This window comes from Ictidomys tridecemlineatus, chromosome 6, assembly GCF_052094955.1.
Source record: "Ictidomys tridecemlineatus isolate mIctTri1 chromosome 6, mIctTri1.hap1, whole genome shotgun sequence".
Lineage (NCBI taxonomy): Eukaryota > Metazoa > Chordata > Mammalia > Rodentia > Sciuridae > Ictidomys > Ictidomys tridecemlineatus.
Window position 1 is genome coordinate 50,023,416 of NC_135482.1, and position 27,429 is coordinate 50,050,844.

General features: G+C 41.0%; 1 protein-coding gene across 1 annotated transcript in view; it reads right to left on the reverse strand.

Moving 5' to 3' along the window:
• Positions 1-26,768, reverse strand: part of Rassf3 (Ras association domain family member 3) — a 68,122-nt gene extending 41,354 nt beyond the window's left edge. Inside the window, exon 1 of the mRNA XM_005328695.3 lies at positions 26,457-26,768. Coding sequence (XP_005328752.1) covers positions 26,457-26,567 — 111 coding nt within the window. The 5' untranslated portion in view covers positions 26,568-26,768. The remainder of the gene's footprint in view (positions 1-26,456) is intronic.
• Between the last annotated feature and the right edge of the window lie 661 nt (positions 26,769-27,429).

Here is a 27,429-nt window from a genome sequence, read left to right on the forward strand (position 1 = left end):
TAGAAGCAGAAAAAAGAAAAGTAAATCTAAGGAATATGGTGGAGGGGGAAACAGAGAGTTGATCAATGGAGTTACAATTCTACAGGACGATATAATACGGTATAATACTATATAATACGGGCCGTTAACAATAGGGTATTGTACAGTGAAAATCTGATAAGAGGATAGAGGTCATGTTAAGTGTTCTTACCACACACAAGAGTGACAGGAAACTTTCAGAGGTGATGGAAATGTTTGGCATCTTGCTGATGGTGATAGCACCACAGGTCCATCTACAGGTCCAAACTCATCAAATTGTATAGTCTAAGTATGTCCAGGTTTTTGTACATCAATTACATCTCAATAAAGCTGTAAAAAATATACTTATTTTAAAAAGAAGTGTTCTAAGTCAAACTAGAAAATAGAGGAAACAAAAGATCATCAGAAGCCTGAGGTGAACCAAACGGTCACTGATCTACCTACATAAATTGCATAGCTTTAATAGCACAAATATTTACCCCTGCATCTTTTCATCAGAGGATGGCAAGCAGATCTTTCTAAGAGAAGTCCCTCATCTCTACCAGTAATGGCACATCACAGAACCTGTGGCCAAGACCTACAGAAGTGCCTCAAGCTGATTCTACCAGTAGGTAATAAACACTTGGAGAAGCAAATACACCATAATAGCAAAATTGTTTTAGGGCCTTATCTGAAAACAGTGGAGAAAATATGAAGGAACTGATACATCAGCTTAAAGCCAGTCCAGCAGGTACTTGGAAACCACAAGCTACACCTGGGCAACCTGAGCAGGAAGAACTCACTAAGAAAACAGATCCTTCTTTCACCCAAAGGGATCCTGCCAGGTGACTTCAAAAAGGCCCTCTCATGATTTATGCCACTCACTCTTCATAATTCAGGTACACTTTCCCCTGTATTTGAGCACTTTAAGACAAGAGTTTAGAAAGAAATTTTAAAATAAATTTGAGAAAACTTGGAAGATCAGGGCTGGGGTTGTGGCTCAGTGGCAGAGAGCTCACCTAGCACGGGTGAGGCACTGGGTTCGATCCTCAGCACCACATAAAAATAAATAAAGAGGCTAGGATTGTGGTTCAGTGGTAGAATGCTTGCCTACCATGCATGAGGCACTGGGTTCGATCCTCAGTACTACATAAATGTAAAATAAAGATATTGTGTCCACCTAAAACTAAAAATTAAATATTTATTAAATAAATAAAAATAAAGGCATTGTGTCCACTTACAACTAAAAAATATTTAAAAACAAAAACAAAAACTTGAAGACCATTTCCCTTGCACAACACTAAGCCACACTCATTGTTTTGTTTTGATTTGTTTGTTTTGGTACCAGGGATTGAACCCAGGAGCACTTAAACACTGAGCCTTTTATTGAGCTCTTTTTATATTTTATTTTGAGCAAAGAGCCTCACTAAGTTGCTGAGAACCTTGCTAAATTGTTGAGGCTGTCTTTGAACTCATGATCCTCCTGCCTCAGCCTCTTGAGCTGCTAGGATTACAGGTGTACAACATCACACCCATTGCCACACTCATTGTTCAGTCAAATTTCAAGTGGGCACTAAGATACCAAAGAAATAGTTTAAAGAGGAAATAGGAATTTCCCTAAAATCTCTTACTGAGGTTCCTATTAGAAAATATGGGGCTGGGGTCGTGGCTCAGCAGTAGAGCACTCGCCTAGCATGTGCAAGGCAAAGGGTTAGATCCTCAGCACCAGATAAAAATAATTAAATTAAATAAAGATGTTGTGTCCAACTACAACTAAAAAAAAATTTTTTTTAAATGAACCATATATTATTTAAATTAAAAGAAACTTTACATGTCACAACTTATAAACAATTAGCACACAATATTACCCACTCTATATAGGTTCCCCCACAGACACACCAAACACCAACATTCATAGTTCTATTACAGCTTCAAAAAAATTCAAGTTAAAAAGAAGTAATATCTTAACCCCCAAATTTCCCATGTCAAAGCTAGAACTGAAGAACCTACCTAAAACAATTAGCCCAGAACATGAGGATACATTCCCTTCCCTATGATGAAGCAATACCATTCCTCAGATTATAAAGTCTCACACACACACAGAAAGAGATACTAAAAAGGCAAGAAAAGATATTTACAGAAATATATTGCATTACCATTTATAATAGAGAAAATAGGAAGTAAAAATTAAAGAGTTCATCAACAGGAAAAATGAATATACCGTGGTATGTTTAGCAGCCCAAAATAATTAGCTAGAACAACAAGAACTAGTCTGGAAAACAAAGTAGAACAATAGAAGCAACCCACAGACTGATGCAGGCAGTACAACACCATGTCCATAAGTTTTAAAAGCACAGAAACACTGAATGATGGGGCTGGGACTGTAGCTCAGCGGCAGAGCACTTGCCTAGCATTTGTGAGGGACTGGGTTCAATCCTTAGCACCACATAAAAATAAATAAAATAATGGCACTCTGTCCATCTACAACTACAAAAAAAAAAAAAAAAAAAAGAGGGGCTGGGGTTGTGGCTCAGCAGTAGAGCATTTGCCTCTTACGTGTGAAACCCTAAGTTCAATCCTCAGCACCACATAAAAATAAATAAACAAAATAAAAATATTGTGCCCATGTATAACTAAAAAAATTAAAAAAAAAAAAAGAAACACTGAATTGAACACTTTGAAAACACAAAGTATAAAACACATGGATGTCAATGGGGAACACCAACCGAGGAAAGGAAAAGGAAAGAGGAAGTGGAACCAGGAAGAGAAACCCAGGACTTCAACAATCTGCAATGCTTTATCTTCTAAGCTCCACAGTAGCTAAATGGTATTCATGCTACTTCTATATGATTATTTTATGTCTGAATTACTCTATAATAGAAAAATGAAAAACCCTCTTTCTTAGCATTTTTGAAGTTCTCTAAGAAATATTTACCTTGACAATATAATAGTCCAAAAATAATTTCCTTTTTATTACAATCATGAATTCTCTAATAGAAATATGTGATTTGTTAATACAGAAAATGAGTGATTAGGGATATCCTAATTTTAGAGTTATCTGTCTCTAAAATTTTACTGTGATGCTTTGCAGTGTTTTTAGAGAGTAACTATTCATACCACTTCCAGTCCCTGAAGGTATTCCTACCAGAGAGACACACGGCATTTCTGAATTTATTAAGTCTTTACAAAACTTATTATGCTCTGAGCCAATCTGATTCAAAACACATCATACTTTTTCTACAGAAAAAAATGTCGTGCACACGCCTATAATCCTAGCAACTTAGAAGGCTGAGGCAGAAGAATCGCAAATTCCAGGACAGACTCATCAACTCAGCAGGGCCCTGTCTTAAAATAAAAACTAAGAAAGACTGGGGATATAGCTTAGCGGTAAAGTGCCCCTGAGTTCACAGAAAAAATAATCAATACCTTTTCAGTCACTGAGTCTTTATCCTTCCAAAACCCAAATCCAAGCTTCTCTTATTTAGGGTATTCCTATTTAGGGCAGGCCTTGTCTATTCACTCCACCCCCAGGTGCCTACCACTCAAAACCAACTGCAAAAATGAATAAATCAAGAGAATACTATGGTCTCCTTAAATGTATTTATTTTACCTCCTCTGGCTTGCTCTTTGTTCATTTATACACAAGTTGCTACCACTGGCAAGCTACATCCTAGTGTGTTGGTTTCCTCACGTAAACTTGAGAGCTCCTTACAAGGAGGAAGCAGGAATCTTGTAACAACGCAGTTGTATAACAAAGCTCAGTGCACTGTCCATGCTTAGTAATAATGCAAACATTTGAGCAATCCCAGTGTGCCAATAAGGGTGTGTGTGACTTACTTTAATTTTTGGAATGCACCCAGGTCCTTTGAATTCCCTTTCCAATCTGAGAGGAATAGAAATATACGGCAATATACAATATACAACTAGTCTCTAGAATGCCTTCATTTCCAAACTGAACAAATTTGAAACAAATTTCCAGTCTACTAATTATAGACTGCTCTTTAAATTACAATAAAGTACACTGAGCTCCCCAACTTCTTTAGAGTTGTGACTCTCATTATAATCATTATAATTTCCACCCACGTTTTACATGCATATTTTCTGGATGACAATGAATGTAATCAGTATGGGAATAAGAATGCTAAAAACTCAAAGGGTCTCAGTCATCCAGACCTGCTGTCGTGAATCTGTAATACCAGCTACTCAGGAGTCTGAGGCAAGAGGATCACAAGTTCAAAGCCAGCTTCAAAATGTAAGCAAGATCCTTTCTCAAAACAAAAAATTAAAATAAAAAGGACTGGGGATGTAGCTCAGTGATACAGCACATGTCTAGCATGCATAGGCACCCAGTCCCCAGTACTGAGAAGCAAAGTGGGGAGGGTGAAGGAAAGATCCTGGGCTTCCACTGAGTATCCACAGTACATGTACGATATATACAAAACTATGAATATAACTTTAAAATTTTCATTGTTACTTTTTATATAACAGTAGACAATCTGCCTATTTCCAATCTCTGACCATCCCCCTTCCCTCCATCCTCATCCTCTACCACTGGACTTCAGATTAGTCCATTCGAACTTAATGTAATCATTTCCCGATTTCTCCTGCCCTTGCCCCTCCATCCCACCCAAGCTCCATGCACACAGCATTAAGGGCTCATTCCCATCTCAGTTCACAAGAGTCTCCCTGACCAGACTGTTGTTTCACCTACTCTGCCCCACACTGCCCAATTTCCAATCCTGGTTCCTCTATTTACCAGCTACTACTTAACCTCTCAGCCTCTTCTATGCCAAGAGGACATCTTTCCATTCCACTGAACTGGTGTACAAAGAAATCAATCAGTACAGGTAACAGGTACAAAATGTGTGCAGTGAGCCATCCTTGTCATCAGGAGCCAGTGTACTCTGCTGCTCTTCCAGCTCCTTGTGGCTCTTCATGACTTTCTACTAGGTGCACGCTCCTGAGGCAAGGACACATGAGTATTCCTCCTGGAATCCTCAGTCAAGCTCAATGCAGGATATAAAGCAGGCACTCAATAAATGTTTGTTGATACCATAAAAGCAGGAGTAATAATCTCTCTTCCACAGCATTCAATCCAAGTGGAAGTTGTACAGACAGCAGCAGGAGTTGGGGAGGAAAAAACAAATCACTTGCATTGGTACACAAATTCTACAATGTCCATCCCATTGCTAGAAGTTCCAGAGAATTTAAATAATTTACTTTGTTTAATTAACATTTTGACAGAACAGTTATGTATAGTTATTACCTATACATTTTGAAAAGGAAAGCAGATTTTATAGTTGATTAAAAGAAATGCCTCACAAAATTGGCTAAATATAAATTATAGCCAGCTTATTTCCCCCAAAAAGGGAGAAAATCAGTTTAGTTATATTTTTAATCCTTCTGAAAACACTGCTTTAGAATACTATTAAGTACACATTGGTCTCAAAAACCTGCTGAGCACAAGTCAGGGGGTGTAGATTAGTGGTCCACTGTTTGCCTATCAGCGCAAGGTCCTGGGTAAGATCCCCAGCACCAAGAAATAAAATACAATGATACCATATTCAAAATTTCATAGGCTGAGACTGTAGCTCAATGATAGAGCACTTGGCTAACACGGGCCAGGCCCTGGGTTCAATCTCCAGTGCTGGGGGGTGGGTGTTTTTTTTTTTTCTCCCCACATTCAAAGAGTTCTCAAAAACTACAACCAACTACTTCCTACTAGTATTCTGAAGACTCTTCCCAAAATGAAACAAATAGATTTAAGAAATAGACTATAATCTGATAGAAAAAAACAAAAAACAAAAACAGCCCTAATACAATAACAGCATTTTTATTGAAATTTTTCAAACTTATTTTGAGCTATTTGGAGGTAGGGGGTATAAATCCACATTTGGTAGATTACATTAATGATCTTTTTCTAAGAAAAAAAATTATTTAAAATGTTTATTTCTTAGGTGTAGATGGACTCAACACAATGCCTTTATTTTTATGTGGTGCTGAGGATCGAACCCGGGTCCCGCCGGTGCTAGGCAAGCACTCTACCGCTGAGCCACAATCCCAGCCCCTAAGAAAATTTAAAATATACTCAAATGTTATATAAAGTCTACTCTCCCAGTTCATATCCACATTGATACTTATTTCCTCTTGCTCTTTCAAAGAAACCTCAAACACTTCCAATGTAAGAAAGATGATCTTGCCAGGCATGGGGGCACAAGTCTGTAACCCCAGAGCCTCAGGAAGCCAAGGCAAGAGGATCACAAGTTTGAGGCCAGCCTGGGATGAACTCACGAGATTCTGACTCAAATTTTAGAAAAAGGACTGGGAATGTAGCTCAGTGGTAGAAGACCCTTGGGAGGGAGGGAGGGAGACAGAGAGAGAGGGAGGGGGGGAGAGAGGGAGGGAAAGAGAGAGGGAGGGAAAGAGAGAGGGAGGGAAAGAGAGAGGGCAAGAGGGAGAGAAAGAGAGGGGAGGGGGAGAGAGAGAGAGAGAGGAGAAGAGAGGGGAGGGGAGGGGAGGGGAGGGGAGGGGAGGGGAGGGGAGGGGAGGGGAGGGGAGGGGAGGGGAGGGGAGGGAAGGGAATATTGATCTCATGCTCCTATCTTCGCCTCTAGTACAACCTCTGTCCTGAGCTTCAGATTCCTAATTCTGGTTGCAGCTAATACTACACAAATGTTCTATGCATGGCCAAATACTGAACTGCCCCAACACCTCACTAAACCTGCTTTTCTTCCTCCTGTTTTATTTCCATGACAGCACATTCCTCCTCCACACCTCCTCCTCATTCCTCCTCCACACCTCCTCCTCCCTCCAACCTCCTTCCCCTCCTAAGAGTGGCCCATCAGGTGCCATATACCAACTCAACTTCTGGAATCCTCATCTCTCCCATTGCAACTCCCCTATTTCTAGCCCCAATTATGTTCCTTAGTGTTAAATTAAGTAGCCTCCCAAGCAATATCCCTGCCTCTCTTACTCTACACTGTCATAAACTGCTGTTGGTTTCAAAATCATAGGTCTGGCCATATCACTTCTCCATAGAAGCTCCTCCTTACTCAGAAAATAAAATCCAAAGTGACTGGACTGGCAGGGAGGGCCCTGCCAGCCTCCCTTTCCAGCCCAGTTTCTTACCACACCCATGGGTGATACCCTTTGCTCCAGCCATAACACCAACTAGGTCCCCACACACCCCAGCACAACCTTCTTCTGCCTGGGTGCCTTTGTGGAGTTTCTTCCCAAGCCCCTCTACATACATGCCCACCTCTGACATCAAGGCCCATCCGCCACCAACTCAAATTCCTAGTGCCCATGACCAGATCTGGCTCTCCCCCTGCTGGATGAGCAGTTCCTTCCCACCTGGAGTCCCAACATCTTCCTTCTCAGCACAGAGGAGGCAGACACCTCCTTCAGCACTCCCCCATCACTTGGACCCTCACTCCCCTGATTCCTCACCTTTCTCTCCCCTCGGGGGTCATCTCACCTGAAAAGAAACAGAAATGATGACAAGACCCCATGTACAAAACTGCACTGACAGTAGGACCTCCTCCTTTAAATTACAGTCTTTTCCTTGCCAGCCAAGGCTCATGAAGGAGTGGCCTCCACTCCTGTTCTCATGTCCTCCCACTACTTACCCCTCTACCCACTATAGCCGGGCTTCGCCCTTCCAGCTCACTGAAGAGCAAGGCACGCTCCCCTCAAGGCCTCCAGCAACCTTCCTAAATAAAGGTTCCACCCCCTACACCCCCACCCCATCCTTGGGCTCTTCTGAAACACCTGTCCCAATAACTAAGCTTGTGTTCTTGAGGTAGCCTGCATATCAGCTCCAGGATACCACTCTCTGCCACTTTTCCTCCAGCCTCTCCAACTGTTCCTCTGGTACCTCCATGACATACCCTTCTTTACCTAGCTCTTACATATGGATGTCCCCATGCTTCTGTGGCATCCTCCATACTTCTGTCCAAAGACCTTTTCTCACTTTTATCCACACCTGTCAGGTGACTGTGTCCAAGCCCATATCCTAAAGCTCTGCAGACCAGGTCTACCTTCTAGACAAGATGCCCAGTAAACTTTGATATCCCACAGACATCTCAAAATGCACACCCCAAATTTCCTAATTCAGAATATACTGGCTGCCTGGTGTGCTCCACACAAGGCCTGCATGTATCCTCCCTTTGAAATGTGTCCTTTCTGCTCTGTTCCCTCTCTCGGTGAAGACTGCCTGTACCAAGCCAGAACCCATGACACAATCCTCACTCCCCACCACTCTGAGCCCACTCTAACCCTAGCTCTATGCATACAACATATCTCGATACCCATCATTTTAGCAAGCATCTCCCAACACACACTCAATATTACCAACTCCTCCAATTCTCCAGTACCACCAGCCTGGCCCTACCTTCATTTTCCCCTACTTTCATTGCCTTCATTCCAACTTAATAACTAAATGGCCACTGAGGACTGTGAAACTCACTCTTGAAATAGACATATAGGTGGAGTGCACATGTCCCAAGAGTGCAAGAAAGAGCTCAGGATTTCCAAGGAGCTTTTTAACTTTAGATCTCTATCTTTTCTGGTAACATAAACTATAAACATGGGGGAATCTATAATTTCTATAGTTCAGTCCACAGTTTCCCTTTGATCATGAAAATTGTTAAAATCGATGAATGCCTAAATGAATGGAATGCTTGTATGTTAATTCAGAAATACTTCAAATGTTTAATAACAATAACATTTAGGGTCTGGGAACTTGGAGCTTTGCTTGCCACAAAACACTAATAAGATTTTAGTACAAATAAACCATTTTCATAGGCCAGGTTTTCAAATTAAAAGAAATACAAAATGTGAGCAGCCATCCTAAGTCATCCGCCTCTTCATATTATCACATCAGTCATCCAAAATGCACCACACAATTTCAGGGGCACTAACTAGGATGTGTTTAATGAAAAGAATAGGAGATGCTAGAAAAAATAATTTCTTATGGCTCTTGTGGCTAAAAACAATACTCATTCTCACTAGAAGAACAGCAGGGAACCTCAGACTATTCAGGTCAAAAGAAATAAGTCTATATGCTCCATTCTTTTGGAGTTATAATTATGACATTCCAAATGATCAATGATCTCTTGAATGTTTAAAAGCCCAATTCTGAAGTATTACCTTTCCCCATAGGATGTTGATGAAATATTCCCTAAAGTATACATCAAGTTAAAAACAGAATGAAAGTTTTTTTTTAAAGAGAGGGGGGGGATTTTTTAATATTTATTTTTTAATTTTAGGTTGTCACAACATCTTTATTTTATTTTTATGTGGTGCTGAGGATCGAACCCAGCGCCCCACGTATGCCAGGCGAGCGCGCTACTGCTTGAGCCACATCCCCAGCCCCGAATGAAAGTTTTTTAAAAGAATTATTTGGACAAATATGTAATTTTTCTCTTGAAAAGTGATATCTCAAGAATGAATCAAGTGGGGGCTGGGAGTGTGGTTCAGTGATAGGGTACCTACAGAGCACAGGAGGCCTGGGGTTCAATCCCCAGCACTGAAAGACAAAAAAAAAAAAAAAAGAATCAAGTTAATCATCACACTCACTCTCTTGGCATGCCCTCTCTATAAGGCAAAGATCTCCAATCTTCAAGACGTCAAACCTTAAACACACTTTAGCAATCAGGACAAGATATTGTAAGAAATGGACCTTGAGCTGGGTGTGGTGGCACAGGCCAGTAATCCCAGCTACTCAGGAAGCAAGAGGATCACAAATCAGAGACCAACCTGGGAAACTTAGTGAAAAACCTGTCTCAAGGTAAAATAAAAAGGGCTGAGGAGGTAGCTGAGTGATAGAGCCCTTACCTAGCATGTGTGAGGCCCTGTGTTCAATACCCAAAACTGCAAAACAGAAAGAAATGAACCTCGAACTGGATATTCCAGAACCAGTGAGTGGAGAAGCTAAAAAAAGGCACTACAGACAGTGTAGGCAAGGGGATAAAGAGTCTCTGGAAGCCTCATGTGTGGACAAATTGTATTAGATTGTATTTGGCAATGAACACTGCCATTTCATAATCAGGTTAAATATGCTAAAAGATTTCTAGGGGCATTTTACCTGGCAAGGGTAAGTGCAGACCAGTTGGAATAAAAGTGATCTTAGAAGCAAATGAAAGGGGCTAGGGTTGTGGCTCAGTGATAGAGCTCTTGCTAGCACATATGAGGCACTGGGTTTGATCCTCAGTACCACATATAAACAAACAAGTAAATAAATAAAGTCTTTTTCTTTTAAGAAGCAAATGAAAAAAGTAAATCTTCCAGGGGCTGGGAATATAGTTATCTTACATCTATGAGGCCCAGGGTTCCAGCCCCAGGACCACCAAAAAAAAAAAAAAAAAAGTAAATCTTCCACCAAAGGAAATGAACATACTTCCTCACTCCCAAATGAGGCACTACATCCAAGTGTCACCCTTTCAGGAAGCACAATAATGACTAACCCACCCTCCATGTCCAGACACTCTGATAAGCAGAGGATGCTGGCACTTTCATCCTGCCCTAGTGCTGAGGAATGTGGCCCTGCTGGGGGGCTTTCTTAAATAGTTCTCCACACTGTATTCATAATCGCCCCAGTATACAATTAAGTGTTCTCTTTGTCTTGCATGAAACTCACTCTTGTTGGCACTATAGATGAATGAATTAAACACACCACCATGAACCCCTGGAGATCTCATTCCCAAGTCATTACCCTTTTTGAAAAAGAAATAATTCTACATTTCTCAAACAACAATGACTAATCAACTCAGGTTTACCCCACCCAAGCAGATAAGGCCTAAGACAGTTGTTTCCAAACTAATTAATTAACATCTCAAAACATTCATGAATGAAATCACACATAGTCATTGTTTCCTTCTCATAATTCAACTCCAGAATAAATTAACCACTTATCATAGATCTGGCCAGGGCCTTTGAGGAAGAAACTGTAGCTCCAAATGGTTAAGTACTCTTCCCAAGTTACTTTACCTGAATGTCTGTCTCACTCACTTGCACATAAATGTAGACTCTATTATCACTGTCTTATAACTCCCCCTGAAACAAATAAGCAACCCTGTTTCACTGCCCTCACCCAAATTCTTTTTTTTTTTAAATGATGCTGGGGATTGAACCCAGGGTCTTGTGCATGCTAGGCAAGCACTCTACCAACTGAGCTATGTCCCCAGCTCCAACTTCTTTTTCTTGATTACAGTTCTGACAAGTCTGATTGGGTGAAAGCCAGATGGTCAAGTTTCTGGGGGTGGAGAGCTTGGCAGCAGAGTGCATCCTTAGCATGCATGAGGCCCCAAGTTCCATCCCCAGCACTGAAAAGTAAAGCCAACAGGTCCATTTTAGTCCCCAGTGCCAGACATCACACATACATTGAAAATACAGCACCAGTTCAGCACTGCATGATGATGTTTCAGTCAACTATGGACTGAAGCCTATAACAGTGGTCCCATGACACTAATTCAGCAGGAAAATTTCTATGGCCTAGTAAAGTGGCAGGCTTGGTAATACTGTAGCACAGCTCTGTGCTTCAGTTTATGGTGATGCTGGCATAAACAAACCTACTGCACTGCCAGGAGTATTCAAGTATAGCACATTCAGTTATGCACACTGTACAATACCTGCTAATGATAATAACCAACTCTTACTACGTTACTGGATTATGTATTTATCATACTATACTTTTAATCATTATTCGGATTGTACACCTTCTATTTATTTGTAAAAAGTGTACTGTAAAACAGAATGCCATGCTACTCTGGCAGCAGCCTCATACATCTTGTGTTTACTGTACCTCTTGACTGCATCAAGAGGCCATGCAGAGTGACTGACCTGTACCTTCTAGGTTGGTGTGAGTACACTCTGATGTTCGTATGATTAAACTGCCTAACAACTCATTTCTCAAAAAGCAGCCCCATGATTGATCAACTCGTGACTATGCAGTGGTGAACCAGAAATGTGACCTGCCTTTGTGAAGCTCATAGGATAATCAGAAAGAATTAAAACTAAATTTGTTCGATTCCCTTGATACAACAATGAGCTGGAATGGCATCTTTCTCCAAAGCATCAGAGAGCTTCATAAATACCAAAATCACTTTAGAATGAAACTTAAACCTGGATATCAATTATTCAGCTCCTTAAATCACTACTTTGCAGACACACAGAAGAAACAGGGGACATTTTCAACAACTATTTATCAAGTGTCACCTCCTGGTAGGCTTGAGAACTCTTACATGAGACAAGATTAAAAGCAGAAAAAAAAAATTTTAAGAGTAGTCTCTAAACACACTATGATGCTGTCATATTGGCAATTGTTTAACAATTTATACTCTAGGAATGATTTCCACATACATTATTTTATTTAGTCCCTCTCAAATACTCAAGGAAGCTAATTAAGAACCTTGCTCAAGTTCCTAGAACTGTACCTTCTAGGTTGGTGTAAGTACACTCTGATGTTCCTATGATCCAGAACAAAGAGTCTACCAATTCTAGGTCTACAATACTCCCTATTGAACAACACTGCCTCAGTAAAAGCTCCTACCAAATTGTTTTATATTAGTAATGCTAATAGCACTACAAAAAAAATTGACTTTTATTGAATATATCCTTAATGTCAGCTACTTTCAGTCTTTTTATATGAATTTAACTAGTTAGTAATAATTTACTTACACTATAGCTTAATCAAATTGAAAATTTAAAGGCAATTAGAAATGCTTATAATGGTATTTGGAATTATATAAAGGCAGTTTCAGACAACCAATTTTTTTGTAAGAAACACATAACCAAAGGAAGGAGATATTGGGGGGTGGAAAATAAACAACCAATTCCAGAAGGATCCCACCAAATTCCACAACTCATCCAGTTTCAGAGTATAAATGAACTCTGAAGAGTTGGCCAGACAGATCACATGACTCACTGAGCTTCTTCAACACCTGCATTCAAGCAGAAGCAAGCTTGTATTCAAACTGTGAAAGCCAGCAAAGCTGAAATCCCTGTGCTGAGATGGACTCTTTGGGTGGGAGACCCCGGGGCTGGAAAGGCAGCCACAGTGGGGAAGTGGGTGGGCTCCCTTTGCAGCACACCATGCAGTTTGCATAGATTACCTCATTTGATTTGATCTCATGAAAACAGAAACACGACAGTGACTAAGTCCCTAAACAATGAGCACAAGACCTACTGGAGGAAAAAGGAAAGCCCCCAGGATGTAGCGGAATTTGTCACTCAGTCAAGTGAGCAGCCCTAGGCAAGACTGCAGTCAGAACCCAGCAGTCAGAGGCAGAAAAGAGGAAGTTTCAATTTAAAAAGTGCATATAATGTGTGTTAACTGACATATAAACGCTTAGGCAAAAGAACCACATTTTGCTCTTTCAAGTCAGGGTGACCCCACTTGAAAGGAGAAAGAAGTCAGTGAAGACTTGAGGTGGCCGCAGGCTTGGTCAGGGGGAAACAGCTCCCTTACCAGAAAACAAAGGCACCTGTGATGGGGCAGGCAGTTAGAAAACAAAAATAGCCTCGGCCAGGAACACTGAAGCTCTTTCTTATCAATTACATTGGGACTTCCAATTCATTTTAGTTAACAAAGCCAAGAGATACCTATAGTTTCCTCCCTCTCTGGTCTCTTTGACTTTAAGTAGGTAGTTTACTTTAAATCTCTCAACCACTGTCAAAGAGTTTGTAAGTGATCATACACAACTGCCAACATTTATTAGTGCTTATTACCTGCCACATTGGCCCCTAGTTTACAGATGGAAGAAACTGAGGCTTAATGATGTACAACTGTTACCACTGTTGACTGGTGACGAGTCCTTGCTTCCCCAATGTTGAAGAATAACACCAGAGAAGCATGTCGAGGCAAGGTCAGAGTAGAAATTAGAAGTTTATTAAAGGACAGCAGAAAAGACTTCTCCCGGAGTAAGAAGGGGACCCAAGAGATGGAATCCGTGGAAGTGCGGTTGTTTCCCCTTTTTATAGTTTCTTTCCCCTTTTTATAGTTTCTTTCAGTGACGGAATGTAGGTGGGAAGGCCCGAGGGGTGGGACACAGGTGGGCCAAACAAGTAATCTGGGCACTTCCGAGTCAGCATCTTCAAGTTTGCTGTTCATTAACACTTCTTTGGGATGGGCTATCTCCAAATCTGTTGGGAGCTGTTTCCTGGACTTCATTAACATTTCGAGAGTTGCTCAACTTTTCCATGAATTCATTCTCAACATGGCCTCCATTTTAGATTTCACTCGATATTAGATCCGATTTACCTAACTACACTGACTGCCTAATTTTAAAATCTGGCTTCACAACCACTTGCCCAAGACAACACAGCCTGCATCGATTCCACCTCAGGCTGCCTGCCCTACATCACTGCTTGCCATCAATCAATTCATCAATTAAGAACACATATATTTTTAGCCCATAACAAACCAGTTCCCTCCCTCACCAATATTGAGTTTTCATTTTCGGTTTTCATGGCAACAGGCATTGAATCCAGGGCTTTGAGCATGCTAAGAAAGCTCTCTACCACTGAGCTACATTTTAGTTTAAGGCAGGGTCACGCTAAATTGATGAAAGTGGCCTCAAGCTTGCAAAACTCTTGAATCAGGCTCCAGAATTGCTGGGATTACAGGCGTGTGCCATTAGGCCTGACTCAATACTGAGTTTTAAGCCCCCACCTCCAATAGTGCAGATCTACTTACTGGAATGCCAACTTCAAAACTGTAACAGAACTCCCTCTTCAGAATGGATCTGAAGTTGATTTGCTGATATTGGTGCTAGGTTTGCCTTTTTGAACAATATTTCTTTCCCCTACATAACCTCCAAAGTCTTCTCCACCAAGTGGCAAGAATAATTATTTGGATATAATTCACAGAACAGATTTCCTCTAACAGAGACCAAAAGGACACCAAGGATCAAACTAAGCATAGCAGTTTTGTGGTGACTGTGCTGCTTGACCTATGATGGTCACAGGAAAAGCAAAAAAGCAATGTTCAAACTTCAGAAAGATCTGAAAGGGCAGTACCTTCCTCCTACAGGAACACTGGCAAGAAAAAAGCAACCTACAAGCCTGTTTAAACAAACAGAGAAAGACCTGAAATGGACAAAAGTGATATTATTGTTTCTTTAACCATCTACATAATATTTACATTTTCCCATAGCTGGGAAATTACTCAATGTAGTCAAGTATCCCTAAAAACTCACCTCTCAAGTGCCATGAAACCTGTATCTGTTTAAGGTTTGACTGATTAAAACTTCTGTGGTTAATTTGTCAAAAAGTTCCACTGAATTAAGGTAATAGGATCATGTGAATTTTAATTTTCCTGGGGTGCTCTGCTAATTGTAAAATGGTATAGAATGCTAAATTTCACTTATTGGTATTTTTCTACATAATACATTTAGCTATGTTGTTTTCTAATTTCATAAATTTTTGCTATTTTAAGAACTACATCATATACATGAAAATTTCTATGATCATGCTGACCTTTTTTTTTTTTAGTATTGAGAACTGAATCCAGAGCCTGGGGTGCTTTACCACTGATCCAGTCCTTATTTCTTTTTCTTTCTTTCTTTTTTGTTTTGGTACTGGGGATTGAACTCAGGGGGACTCCCACTGAGCCACATCCCCAGCCCTATTTTGTATTTTATTTAGAGACAGGGTCTCACTGAGTTGCTTAGCCCCTTGAGGTTGCTGAGGCTGGCTTTGAACTTGCAATCCTCCTGCCTCAGACTCCCCAGGAGCCACTGTGCCTGGCTCCAGCTTTATTTTGAGACTAGGTCTCACTCAGTTGCCTGGCTGTCTTCAAACTTGAAAATCTTCCTGCCTCAGTCTCCTGAGTTGCTGCGATTACAGATGTGTGCCACAGTGCCCAGTCTGGCAAAATATTTTTTAAAATTCCCCAAAGCAAGCATTTGTTGGAAGTTTTCAAAGTAAACTTGTTTAAGTTGTCTAAGAAAAATGGGGATAGAAAAAGTGGGGAGGTAAGCTCAGTGATATAGTATGAAGATCTGGATTTTATCACCAGCACTGCAAAAAACAAAAAAGTTCACTTGATTAAAAAACAAAAATCCTAGGTGTGGGGTTGTGGCTAGCTTAGTGACAGTGTGTTTGTCTAGCATGTGTGAGGCACTGGGTTCAATTTCCAGCACCACATATAAATAAGTAAATAAAATAAAGATCCATCAACAACTAATAAAAATATTTTTTAAAAAAATCCTAGCTGGGCTGGGGATGTGGCTCAAGCGGTAGCGCGCTCGCCTGGCATGCATGCGGCCCAGGTTCGATCCTCAGCACCACATACCAACAAAGATGTTGTGTTCGCCGAGAACTAAAAAATAAATATTAAAAAAAATTCTCTCTCTCTCTCTCTCTCTCTCTCTCTCTCTCTCTCTCTCTCTCTCCCTCTCCCTCTCTCTCTCTCTCTCTCCCTCTCCCTCTCTCCTCTCTCTTAAAAAAATTCTTTAAAAAAAAAAAAAAATCCTAGATGGGCATGATGGTACTCGCCTGTAATCCCAGCAACTCAGGAGGCTGAGGCAAGAGGATCACATGTTTGAGGCCAGTCTCAACAACTAAGCAAGGCCTTAAGCAACTCAGGGAGACCCTGATTCAAAATAAAAGATAAAAGGCTGGGGATATAAGACAATCCCCAAAACCAAAGACAGATGCTAACATATAATGGAGGAAGTGGTTAGGGAAGAATAGAAGTACTTTGGATTAGACAAAGGGGAATGAAGGGAAGGGAAGGAAAATGGGAATAGGAAAGACAGTAGAATGAATCAGAAATAAATTTCCTATGTTTGTATATGAATACATGACTAGTGTACTCCACATTATGTAAAACCACAAGAATGGGACATTATAATTTATTTATGTATATGTCAAAATACATTCTACTGTCATATGTGTAACTAAAAAGAAATTTAAAAAAATGTTTTAAGGGCTGGGGATGTGGTTCGCCTACTGGGTTCAATCCTCAGCACCACATAAAAATAAAAAATAAAATAAAATAAAGGTATTGTGTCCAACCACAACTAAAATAAATAGGGCTGGGATGTAAATTATTGGTAAAGTGACTCTGGGTGAATACCCAGTACTTATATATTTAAAAAAAAAAAAATCAGAGCAAACAAGAAGTTACACCATGAGATGAAGCAACAATTTTCTGCAGAGGCACCAACAAGCATTTAAGTATCTGGTAACTCCAGATTCCTTTCTACTTGCAATTTTTCAACAAGACCATAAGCCCATAAGTAAACAGTTCTCTTTGCTGGGAGGGATTTTCAGTTTTCCATTCTTTTTTTCAATACCTAGACTACTTATAACTTAGATTCCTCTGAATCTCACTAGAATGGCTGTAAACTAGCCCTAAATGTACTGAAATTCAAAGATAAACAAGACTTACAGTTCCCCTTTCTTACAAGGCTAGTGAAGGCACACCAGCCAACTCCCCACCCTCTCTACTCACAGCACTGCTTTCTTCACAATGCCTGTCCTGCGTGGTAACTCCACAAGTAGTAAGTATTTCGCTCCAGAGTTTCAGTTATGTCAACCTGAAACACATTCTGAAGTATTTCAAATACCAAAATATGTAATGCCCCTTTGGTACAAACAGTGTAAGTCAGAAAAATAACCTGAAGTTCAGCTGACCACAAAAAGGGGAACATTACCCAGCTAACTATGCACAGGACTCAAGAATAGGGCCCTCTCAAGACTTCCGCCTACCTAAGAAACAAGTGGCCAAAGGCCATGCATGACAATGCTCACACAAAGGAAGAGCTCTTAGAAGAACAGAAAAATAATGAAAGGTGCCTTTATTCACTGGAATTTTTTAGAGCTAAGAGAGTAATGTAACTGAGTAAAAATACAGCCATAAACTGACAATATATAACAACAGCCATAAAAATGACTACCCTCATACTCAGCAAAATTCCATTTTATATATCTATCCTAAAATATTAATTCATAATGGAAAAGTTTCATGCTCAAGATGTTCACAACAATATTATAGTAGTAAAAATCAACAACACCAAATTTTCCAATATTTGGGAATAATGCCTATTTAATAAAATACAATGTAGACATCAAAATGAAAACTGAAATCATCCAGTAACATCTCATAATTCGACCAGGTATGATGGCACAAAAATATCTCATAATTTGACCAGGCATAATATCTTGACCCTATAATCCCAGGTACACAGAAGGCTAAAGCAGAAAGCTCACAAATTCAAGGACAGCCTGGGCAACAGAGGGAGACCCAATCTCATAATAAAAAATATAAAAGGGCTGGGGATATAGCTCAGTAGTAAAGCAGGATTCAAAATTGTCACTACAGTGTTTATCAAAAAATCAGAAACAGGCCACGTGGGATGGCACACACCTGTAATCCCAAGGAATTAGAAGGCTGAGGCAGGAGGATTTTGAGTTCAAAGTCAGTCTCAGCAAAACCAAGGTGATAAGCAACTCTCAGTGAGACCCTGTCTCTAATAAAATAAAAATAGGGCTGGGGATGTGGCTCAGTGGTCAAGTTCCCTTGAGTTCAATCCAGGGTACCCTCCTCCCCAAAAAATTAAGAAATATAATTACCAAATGATTTTGCTCACTACTGAATCTCTAGCACCTATCCAGCACATTGTGAATATTCAATAAACACTAGGAAATAAATTTAGAAAAGAACTCTGACTAATCTTACACACACACACACACACACACACACACACACACACACACAGCATTAACTTCAGGGGAACACTCTGTTGATTACATTCATTCCAACTCTGTTAAATTTAAGATCTTAAAAAAAAAAAAAATCTATTATTCTAGTCTCCAATACCCGAATTTATCCTTTTTCCTCCTCTAATAATCTCACTTTGATTAACATCTGGAAAAAGAACCGATGCTGTAATATATAATTAGTAAATTATTCTTAGCTGAATGAATCATGTAGCAGCAGTTAGCAATTACAGTCCATAAAATGCATATTAAGTTTGCTGTTTTAATACTCTATGAAATAATGAGCTCTATTCTCTCTGTAAACTGAAGGCAGATTTGCATTTAGAATGCCAGCAGGACAGTTTTACCCTATTAGCTCACATTTAAAAAAAAAAAAAAGAAGTTCCCCACACAAAAGTTTCACAACCACAAAATGCTGTATGTATGACCCATGACAGTCCAAGAAGAAACCATTCCCAACAGTAAAGAGAAAGTTCCCCCTTCACAAAGAGCAATCTTTACAGCACACTGGTAGGGCACCCCATCCACCGATGGGCACCCCATCCACCGATAGCCACCCAGATGATGGAGATTCAAACCTATGGCAAGGGCTATCAGCTCTACTTCAGCATGCAGCACTGTCCAAAAGAAGTATAATTCAAAACATCTGTATATTTTAAATGTTCCAATAAGCATGTTAAAAAATAAACATGTAAAATTAATTTTATTTAAGCCAGTTTGCCCAAAATAATATCATTTAAACATGCAATCAGTATTTTTAAATTACTGTGATATAGTTTACATTCTTTCTGCCACAGTTAGGTCTTTAAAATCTGATATTTTATACTTACAGAACATCTTAATTCTGACTAGTTACATTTCAAGGACTTGGTAACTACATGTGGCCAGTAACTACAGTGACTACTGTATTGGACGGCACAGCTTTAGCATGTTCACTTCTAACTCAGAGCCAACTACAATATTTTTTACATGTATTTCATATGTTATTTATTATGGTTTCTGACATCCTTCCTAGAGCATAGCTCACCTTCTCCATTAAAAAGATTTGTCAAGGGCTGGGGATGTAAAGTATGTGCACATGTGAGGTCCTAGGTTCCATCCCCAGCATAAGAAAAAAATAAAAATAATTAACATGGAAACAAAAGCCATTTGACTAGTCAGTGGTAGCCAAACCAGAACTATGAAGACAAACATTGGAAATAAACCAAATTTGGTTAATTTTTTTTTTGTTAATTTTGGTCATATTTTGGTTAATTAACCAGAGGTTCAATTAACTCTAATTAACTAAAAAGTGTGATGCATTTTCTATTCTTGAAGATGACTGTTTCTGTTGAAAGACAGCATCTACTAAATGACTAAATGTGCTACATTTTAGCACAGAAGTAAATATGGAAAGAGTGTTTGACAGGGATAACCCTCCACGTTGACATTTCCATCTAAATGGATATACAGTTTGACAATAAAATAGGTATGTTCCGGGGCTGGGGATGTGGCTCAAGCGGTAGCGCGCTCGCCTGGCATGCGTGCGGCCCGGGGTTCGATCCTCAGCACCACATACCAACAAAGATGTTGTGTCCACCGAAAAAAACTAAAAAATAAATATTAACATTCTCTCTCTCTCTCTCTCTCTCTTTTTTTTTTTTTTTTTTTTAAAAAGCTGTTTGGTTTTTTTTTTGTTTTTTAAAGAGAGAGTGAGAGAGGGGGACAGAGAGAGAGAGAGAGAGAGAGAGAGAGAGAGAGTTTTAACATTTATTTATTTATTTTTCTTAGTTCTCGGCGGACACAACATCTTTGTTGGTATGTGCTGCTGAGGATCGAACCCGGGCCGCACGCATGCTAGGCGAGCGCGCTACCGCTTGAGCCACATCCCCAGCCCCTCTCTCTCTCTTTAAAAAAAAAAAAATAGGTATGTTCCTGGCAAACTATAAAAAAAGTTCTAAGTTTCCTCGAATACATTAAAGGAGCAAGCTTTTGAAAGAAAAGTTTGAGAGAATTTTGTCTATTTGGCACATCTTTTAAAAAGTATTACTAAATGAGGCTAGGGACTTGGTTTTGTTCACCACTCTATCCCCAGAGCCTAGCACATAGTAAGGCACTTCATAAATTGTTCACTAAAAGAATGAATGACAAGCTTTCTTACAACAAGGGGGAAATACATAGCTAGTAATATATAGTATTAGTAATAACTAGTATATATTGCTAGCTTAACTAATATACATTATTAGTGTAACTAGTAATAGAAAATATATAGCTAGTAATTACATATCACCAATATCAGTCAATTTTAAATGATTACCACCTGTAAGATACTGTGACGTTTTATAATCTAGTTTGGAGAGGAGGCGTGGGGAATTATGTGCACTTGTATATAAAGAAAAGATAACAGTACCAAGTACTGGAACATTCATCCAAAATAAGCAGGTTTACTGGACATGGTGATACATGCCTATAATCGAAGGTACTGAGGAGGTTGAGGCAGGAGACTCACAAGTTTGAGGCCAGCCTGGGCAACTTAGGGAAGCCCTGTCTCTAAATAAAAGGGCTCAGGCATAACTCAGATAATGCCACTCATAACCCCTAGTACTACAAAAAAAAAAAAAAAGAGAGATTTTCATTCATTCTCAGCTGAACCTTTCTTTTATGTGCTAAGTAAACATACTAGTCTCCATCTTCATTTTTTTAAAAAATATTATTGCTATGAAGGGAAAGACAACAGAGCTTTAACAGAAGGGACAGTGCCTATTTTAAATATGAGGTTCAGGAACACTTCTCTGAGGTAACAGACATTTAAGTTGACACAAGAAGGATAATGGGGGGAAGCAAACTCCAGGCCAAGCTCCTGAAAGGAGAATAACTTGGATCCTGAAAGGAACTAAAAGAAAGCTAACATGATTACAGTTCTAGTGATATGCAACTATAACAGTTAGTACAAGCCAGGCTCAGTGACATACACCTGCAATCCCAGCTACTCAAGAGGATGAGGCAAGAAGATTGTTGAGCCCAGGAGTTCGAGGCCAGACTGGGCGACATAGCAAGACACTGTCTCAAAAATAAATAACTTTAGAGGGTGAACAATCAGCTGGGTCTTGTGACATAGGTAATGCTTGTTCAGCTGTGAGAATCAAAACTTCCTACTATACAATATATTTAACTCTTTGTTCGGACAAAGGCACAAACAGGCCACATTAGCCCTGATACTTCATTTAGAAGCTCCTTTGCCTGCAGCTACCATATACTCTACTGTCTTTTCACCATCCCTTATAAAGAAGGTTGTAATGACCTAGGGCCAAATTAGGAATCAAAAGCAAGCCTCAATCTAGGGCCTTCACCAAAGGGCAGTGAGTTATGTTAGTGAAGTGGGGGAAGGCAAGCGCTGAGGCTCGGGGCTAAGAGCTGGTGATCAGACCACACTAGAAAGCATTGGGTCAGCCTCATTTTTTTTTCCCATAAAGAGAATGTTCACAGCATGACAGGCATTGACTGTCAAAGGAAGTCTAAAAAGAATAATGGCATTATTAGATATTTTCAGCCTTTCTTTTCATAAATGTTTTGTGTCACTGCTTTCCAAATAATTCCAAATATTGCAAGTCAGCCGGAAGAAGAAACAGAATAAGGAGTGTATTGGTCACACATGAAATTATAAAAGATTGGGAAATAATTTTCTTTTGAAATCCAGTTAAAGCAATATGCTTTTGTGAGTCCTGCTCATACAAACACAAAATTCCAATGGATTAAGACTATGTAAGAACAGAATAGATCAGACATGCAGACAAAATGTGCAAATCACTTTGCACAAGGCAAAATGGCTGGTAGGAATGTTTATATCCAGTAGCCCAGGGATTAAACATTAGTATAGCCAGGCAAGCATGGCAGCACAAAACTCAGGAGGCTGAGGCAGGAGGACTACAAATTGGTAGCCAGCCTCAGCAACTTAGTGAGACCCTATCTCAAAATAAAAAGGGCTGGGGATTAGGCTCAGTGGCAGAGCACCCCTGGGTTCAAACACATACACAACACACATACACACACACACACACACACACAAAAGAAATAGAACCAAAACACCTTTGATGCTGTAAACTACTGTTCTTTTGCCCCAATGAGTTACCTTCAAAACTTCCAGTGGAAACATTAATGGGAGGAGAGTGCAACTCATTATTGTTGATTCTCAAAATAAGACATGACCAAATAAAGACCCACGAAACTACTGAAACAATAATAAGAAGAAAATCCAAAGAGCGAATTTAAGGCTTGTTATGAACCACAGGTTTGATTTATTCAAAAATTCCTCAGTATTGCTTTTTACAATTGTCGGAAGACAATTCAAGTTTCTCACTATGTCTGCACTATTCTACTTGTAAAGCAACAACAGCGTCCCATTTTCTTACTCCTATTCACTACCAAAGGCTCAAGAAGAAAGGTGAATACCTCAGCCAAGAAGTAAGACACGTTTCAACAGTTTATCTTAATAGTTTTGGGTCACCTCTACTCTTTGGAAATCTGAATGTGTCCTGTTTTTTTAAAGGTAGTTTGATTTTGTCACAAAACCAGAAAAGGCAAATCATAAACTACAGAATCATCAACATTTTGGGATCTGCTTAAAACTATGATTAGGTAGATTCCTAGAAATTAAGTGAATCTACAAACATGAATTATAAACACTGTTATGACAATATGTACACGACAAAGCTGAATTTTAAAAACACTCCTAATTTACATACATCCATATATGCAAAGGGAAAATTTAATTTAATTTTTTTGTGCCAAACAGTAACAAAAAGAAAAGTGAAATTTGAGTTAGAAAACCCAAATTCCAGTCTTCTAAGTATGGACCCTTAGACAATCTCACACTAAGACTTCCTCTTGCCCCTTCCCACTGCCCTTCAGGTATTAGGGATTGAATCCAGGGACCTGTTATGTTACCAAGAGTTACATCCCCTATCCCTTCTTATTTTTGATTTTGAGACAAGGTCTTGCTAAATTGCGCAGGCTGGCCTTGAACTTGCAATCCTCCTGCCTCAGCCTCAAGGAGCTGGGATTACAGGTGTATACCACCTAACCCTGTACAATAACTTCTCTTTCATTAGGTTAATGCTTCAAAGGGTTATTGGGAGAATCATAAGATAGAGTACATTTGAAAATGATAAAGATCCAATTATTATTATCAAGTCAGGAAACCTTTCATTCATTCAACTAGTATTCATTGAACAACTACTCTATGTCAGGTACTGGTTCAGGTCCTGAAGATACAGCTATAATACATGACATTGGAAATGCCACAAAAAGGCATTTTCTTTATATCCTTCAGACAGATTTTTAACCCTTGTTTCCCTCTTTTTTATTTTATTTTATTTTTTTAAGAGAACAGGACACAAAAGAAAATGAGGGGGGAAAAAATTATGGCATGTTCATTGTCTTTAAGGATTTTGTCCTTGTTGGAGATGGAAAGAAGTTGGGTTACAGTCCCTCTCTTGGCAAAAGAAAGAAATTTCGCATTACCCTCACCCCTTCCTCCTGACTATGCATTCACCACAGATATCTTGCATTTTCCAGATATTTTCAATTTTGGAAACCAAATTTTCCAGCTTTTCCACTAGATGGTCAACAGCTAAAAAATAATCACTACTCTTAATAAAAGAAATACTTATTTTTATAATCATAAGTTAATAAAGAAATGATTTATCTGATCTTTAAAAAAAAATGTTCCACTTCTTTATTTACAAAATCAGCAGTAATTTGAAACACAGTACCTTCCTTAAGTAAAACAAAATGCCCACTAAAATTCAATTTAGGACCCTTTATCTCCCTGGCAAATAACTCCTCTTACAACGCAGCACCTTGCATGCATTATGCTAGAAGGGAAAATGTACAGGCAATAGAGTTTCAGAATATACATATGAGACTTTTCAAGGCAGGAACTAAGCCTTACTGTTCTGATTCAACACAATCCTTCAAAACACTATTAATGTTAGGTTAATTCTAGATGCTCAATAAATAATATTACATGAGCATAATATACATTCTAGGTGACTATTACATAAATTAATGCATTAAACATAAAACCACTATATGGACATAAAGCTAGACAGAAATGCTCCTTACTTGTTAAAGCACCAAAGAATTCTCAAACAATTCCAATCTGGAGATTCTGTCCCTTGTAAAGGAGAATGTCACACACGTGGAGAATCCAAGAGCTGACTAGTTTTCTGGAGATTACTAGCCACCTCTGGAATAGATTTCAAACTAGCACAACAAGCAGTTTCCATGTGTCAAATGGCAACAACAATGTAAGTGAAGAAGATAAAGTGAAGAAGGTAAAGAAAGGATAGGCCAAGAAAAGAAAGAGAAAAGCAAGGTTAAAAAAAGAAAAAGAAAAATCCATTTCTCATAAGAGATGGAGGGTAACTTCTGACTTTCAAAACTCAGGCAGTTAGCACACTCTCTACTGAAAATAAGACATCACCCTGGTGAGTAGTGCGCCCTTAAGCCTGTGAAACAATAAAGACCCGAACTATCACCGGGCACTTCATTCACCATTAACCCGATTAATCGCTGTTAACTGAATAAGGGCACTTGACTCCACTCTGGCCCTTCATCGTCCACTCCCCCTTCTTCTGGTTTGGTTAAGAGGCTGAAAAGACTCGAACTTACGAATCTTGTTAAGAAACTTGACCTTAGAAAGGGGTTCAGTAAATTTAAAAGAGAACCTGGCAAGGACACTTTTAACAAATTCCCTCCCTGCCACCCCATCACCTCCAAAAAAAAAAAAAAAAAGCACCCATCACCCAGTTCCTGAACGATTTCTTCTAGTCTTTAGGACTGCCTGAAAGAAAGGTCCGAAGGCGCCTGTTGTTTTTGAAAAGCAACTAGTTTGTTCCATTACAGCCTTCTCTAATCTGATGTGAGCATGGCCGGGTTGGCCAGGCTCCCAGGGGCAGCAGGCCGCGGGTTCAAGCGCCCTGTCTGGAAAGCCTCCCTAAAAAACAGTCACGATCGGCAAAACTGGCACAAGTTCCCTTCCCATCTTTTCCCAAGCCATGCTTCCCACGGCATGCTTCCTCCAAAAAAGGAAGAAACCGGCCTAAAGCTCAGCTCTCGCCGGCTAGTTTCTATCGAGCACCAGAGCTTGCTTGCAAAACTTATTCTGAGCACCCATAAACTTGACCTTAAGTCCTGTAAGTCCAGTAACCCAGATTTAGTGAGCGCCTACTATGGTCGGGTCCGCTCGGCTCCCCTCCCCCACCAGTGCTCCCGAAGCGGGGCGGGGGCGGGGGACAGGTCACCGTGGTCACTCAAGGCTATTACACACTCCCCCAAGCCACGCCGGGGCCACGGGTCACAGGGCGTACTAACAAGGAGGGACGGCTCGGGGACCCGATGGCTGACCCGGCAGGGACGCGAAGGGGAGACGCCGGGAGTGAACCTCCAGGTTCTCAAAACTGCTCCCCCACAGCCGGCGGCCCCCAGGCGGGGCCGCTGAGGCCATCTGGCACGGAAGGCAGGATCGGGCCCTTCGCCTCCCCGCCCTTCCTCCAGCTTCCCTAGCCCAGGGCACCCCACGCCAACAGGCAGAGGTTCAAGGCAAGTTCCCGGGACTGAAAAAAGGCAGAAGCCACTCTTCGGCCTCCTGCTCCTCCCCGGCAAGCATCCCCGCAGAGACACGTGGAGTTGGGGTCCCGCCGCGCCGGGGCGGAGAGAAAACAGCAGCAGCGCCCGCCGCGCACTCCACTCACTTGCTGGCCTGCGCGGGGCTTGCCCTGGGGCGCTCTCCTGAAGAAGGAGGTCCTGGCGGTGAAGAAGAAGTCCTCGGCGTCCTCCTCCAGGCTGCTGTAGCCGCTGCTCATGCTGCTGGTCCCGTCGCGCACGGGCGGCCTCCCCGGGGCGCAGGCGGCCAGGCAGGGGGTGCGGCGCCCGCCCGCCCCGCGAGGTTCCCGGCGCGCGGCCCCAAGCCGCCGGCGGGCCGTACTGCTGCAGCTGCGGCCGCCGTTCAACCGGCCGTCTGGGCCCCTCCCGCCTGCTCCAGACGCCGCCAGGCCCCGGTGCGCCGGAGACCCCGCCTCCCGGGCCCCGCCCCGGCCGGCCTGCTGCGGCCGAGCCCCTCCTCGCGAGCCCGGACGCACCCCGCGGCCGCAGGTGGGGGCGAGGAGCACGCCCTTTCCAGGCGCGCCCTGCAGATTCACGGAACCCAGAAAGCCGGGCTCGAGGGCTGCTTCGGCCAGGCTGTGTTGGGGGTCGCTTCCCCAACCTCCCGGAAATTACAAATTCCTCTGTGATCAGTCCGCCCGCCCCCCGCTACGCTAGCTGGTGCTCTGGAGAGGGCGGGAGCCGAGCAGAGAACTTTTTCCGCCCGGCTTACCCCTTCGCGGGGTCCCGAGAGCGGCAGCGGAGGGTGCCCCAGAGCGCCGGCCTCCTGCAGCCCGCCGCTCCTGGAGGGTTAAAAGTTAGCAGAGATGGGTGGGAAGATAGCAGCTGGGTTGAGGTTATTCGAAAGAAAACATCCTTTCTGGTCTTTAATTTGAACTTCGATCTTACCCTCCCCCCACCCCCAGCGAAGGCTCTTTCACAAGTGAAGGTGGCCAAATTGTTATGATTTTAGAAGCCACTTGGTGTAGAGGAAGATGGATAGTTCCATAGTTACAAAACAATCGAGTAATAATTAAATATACTTTGTGAATACACACTTCCACAACCAGCCTAGGTCACAAG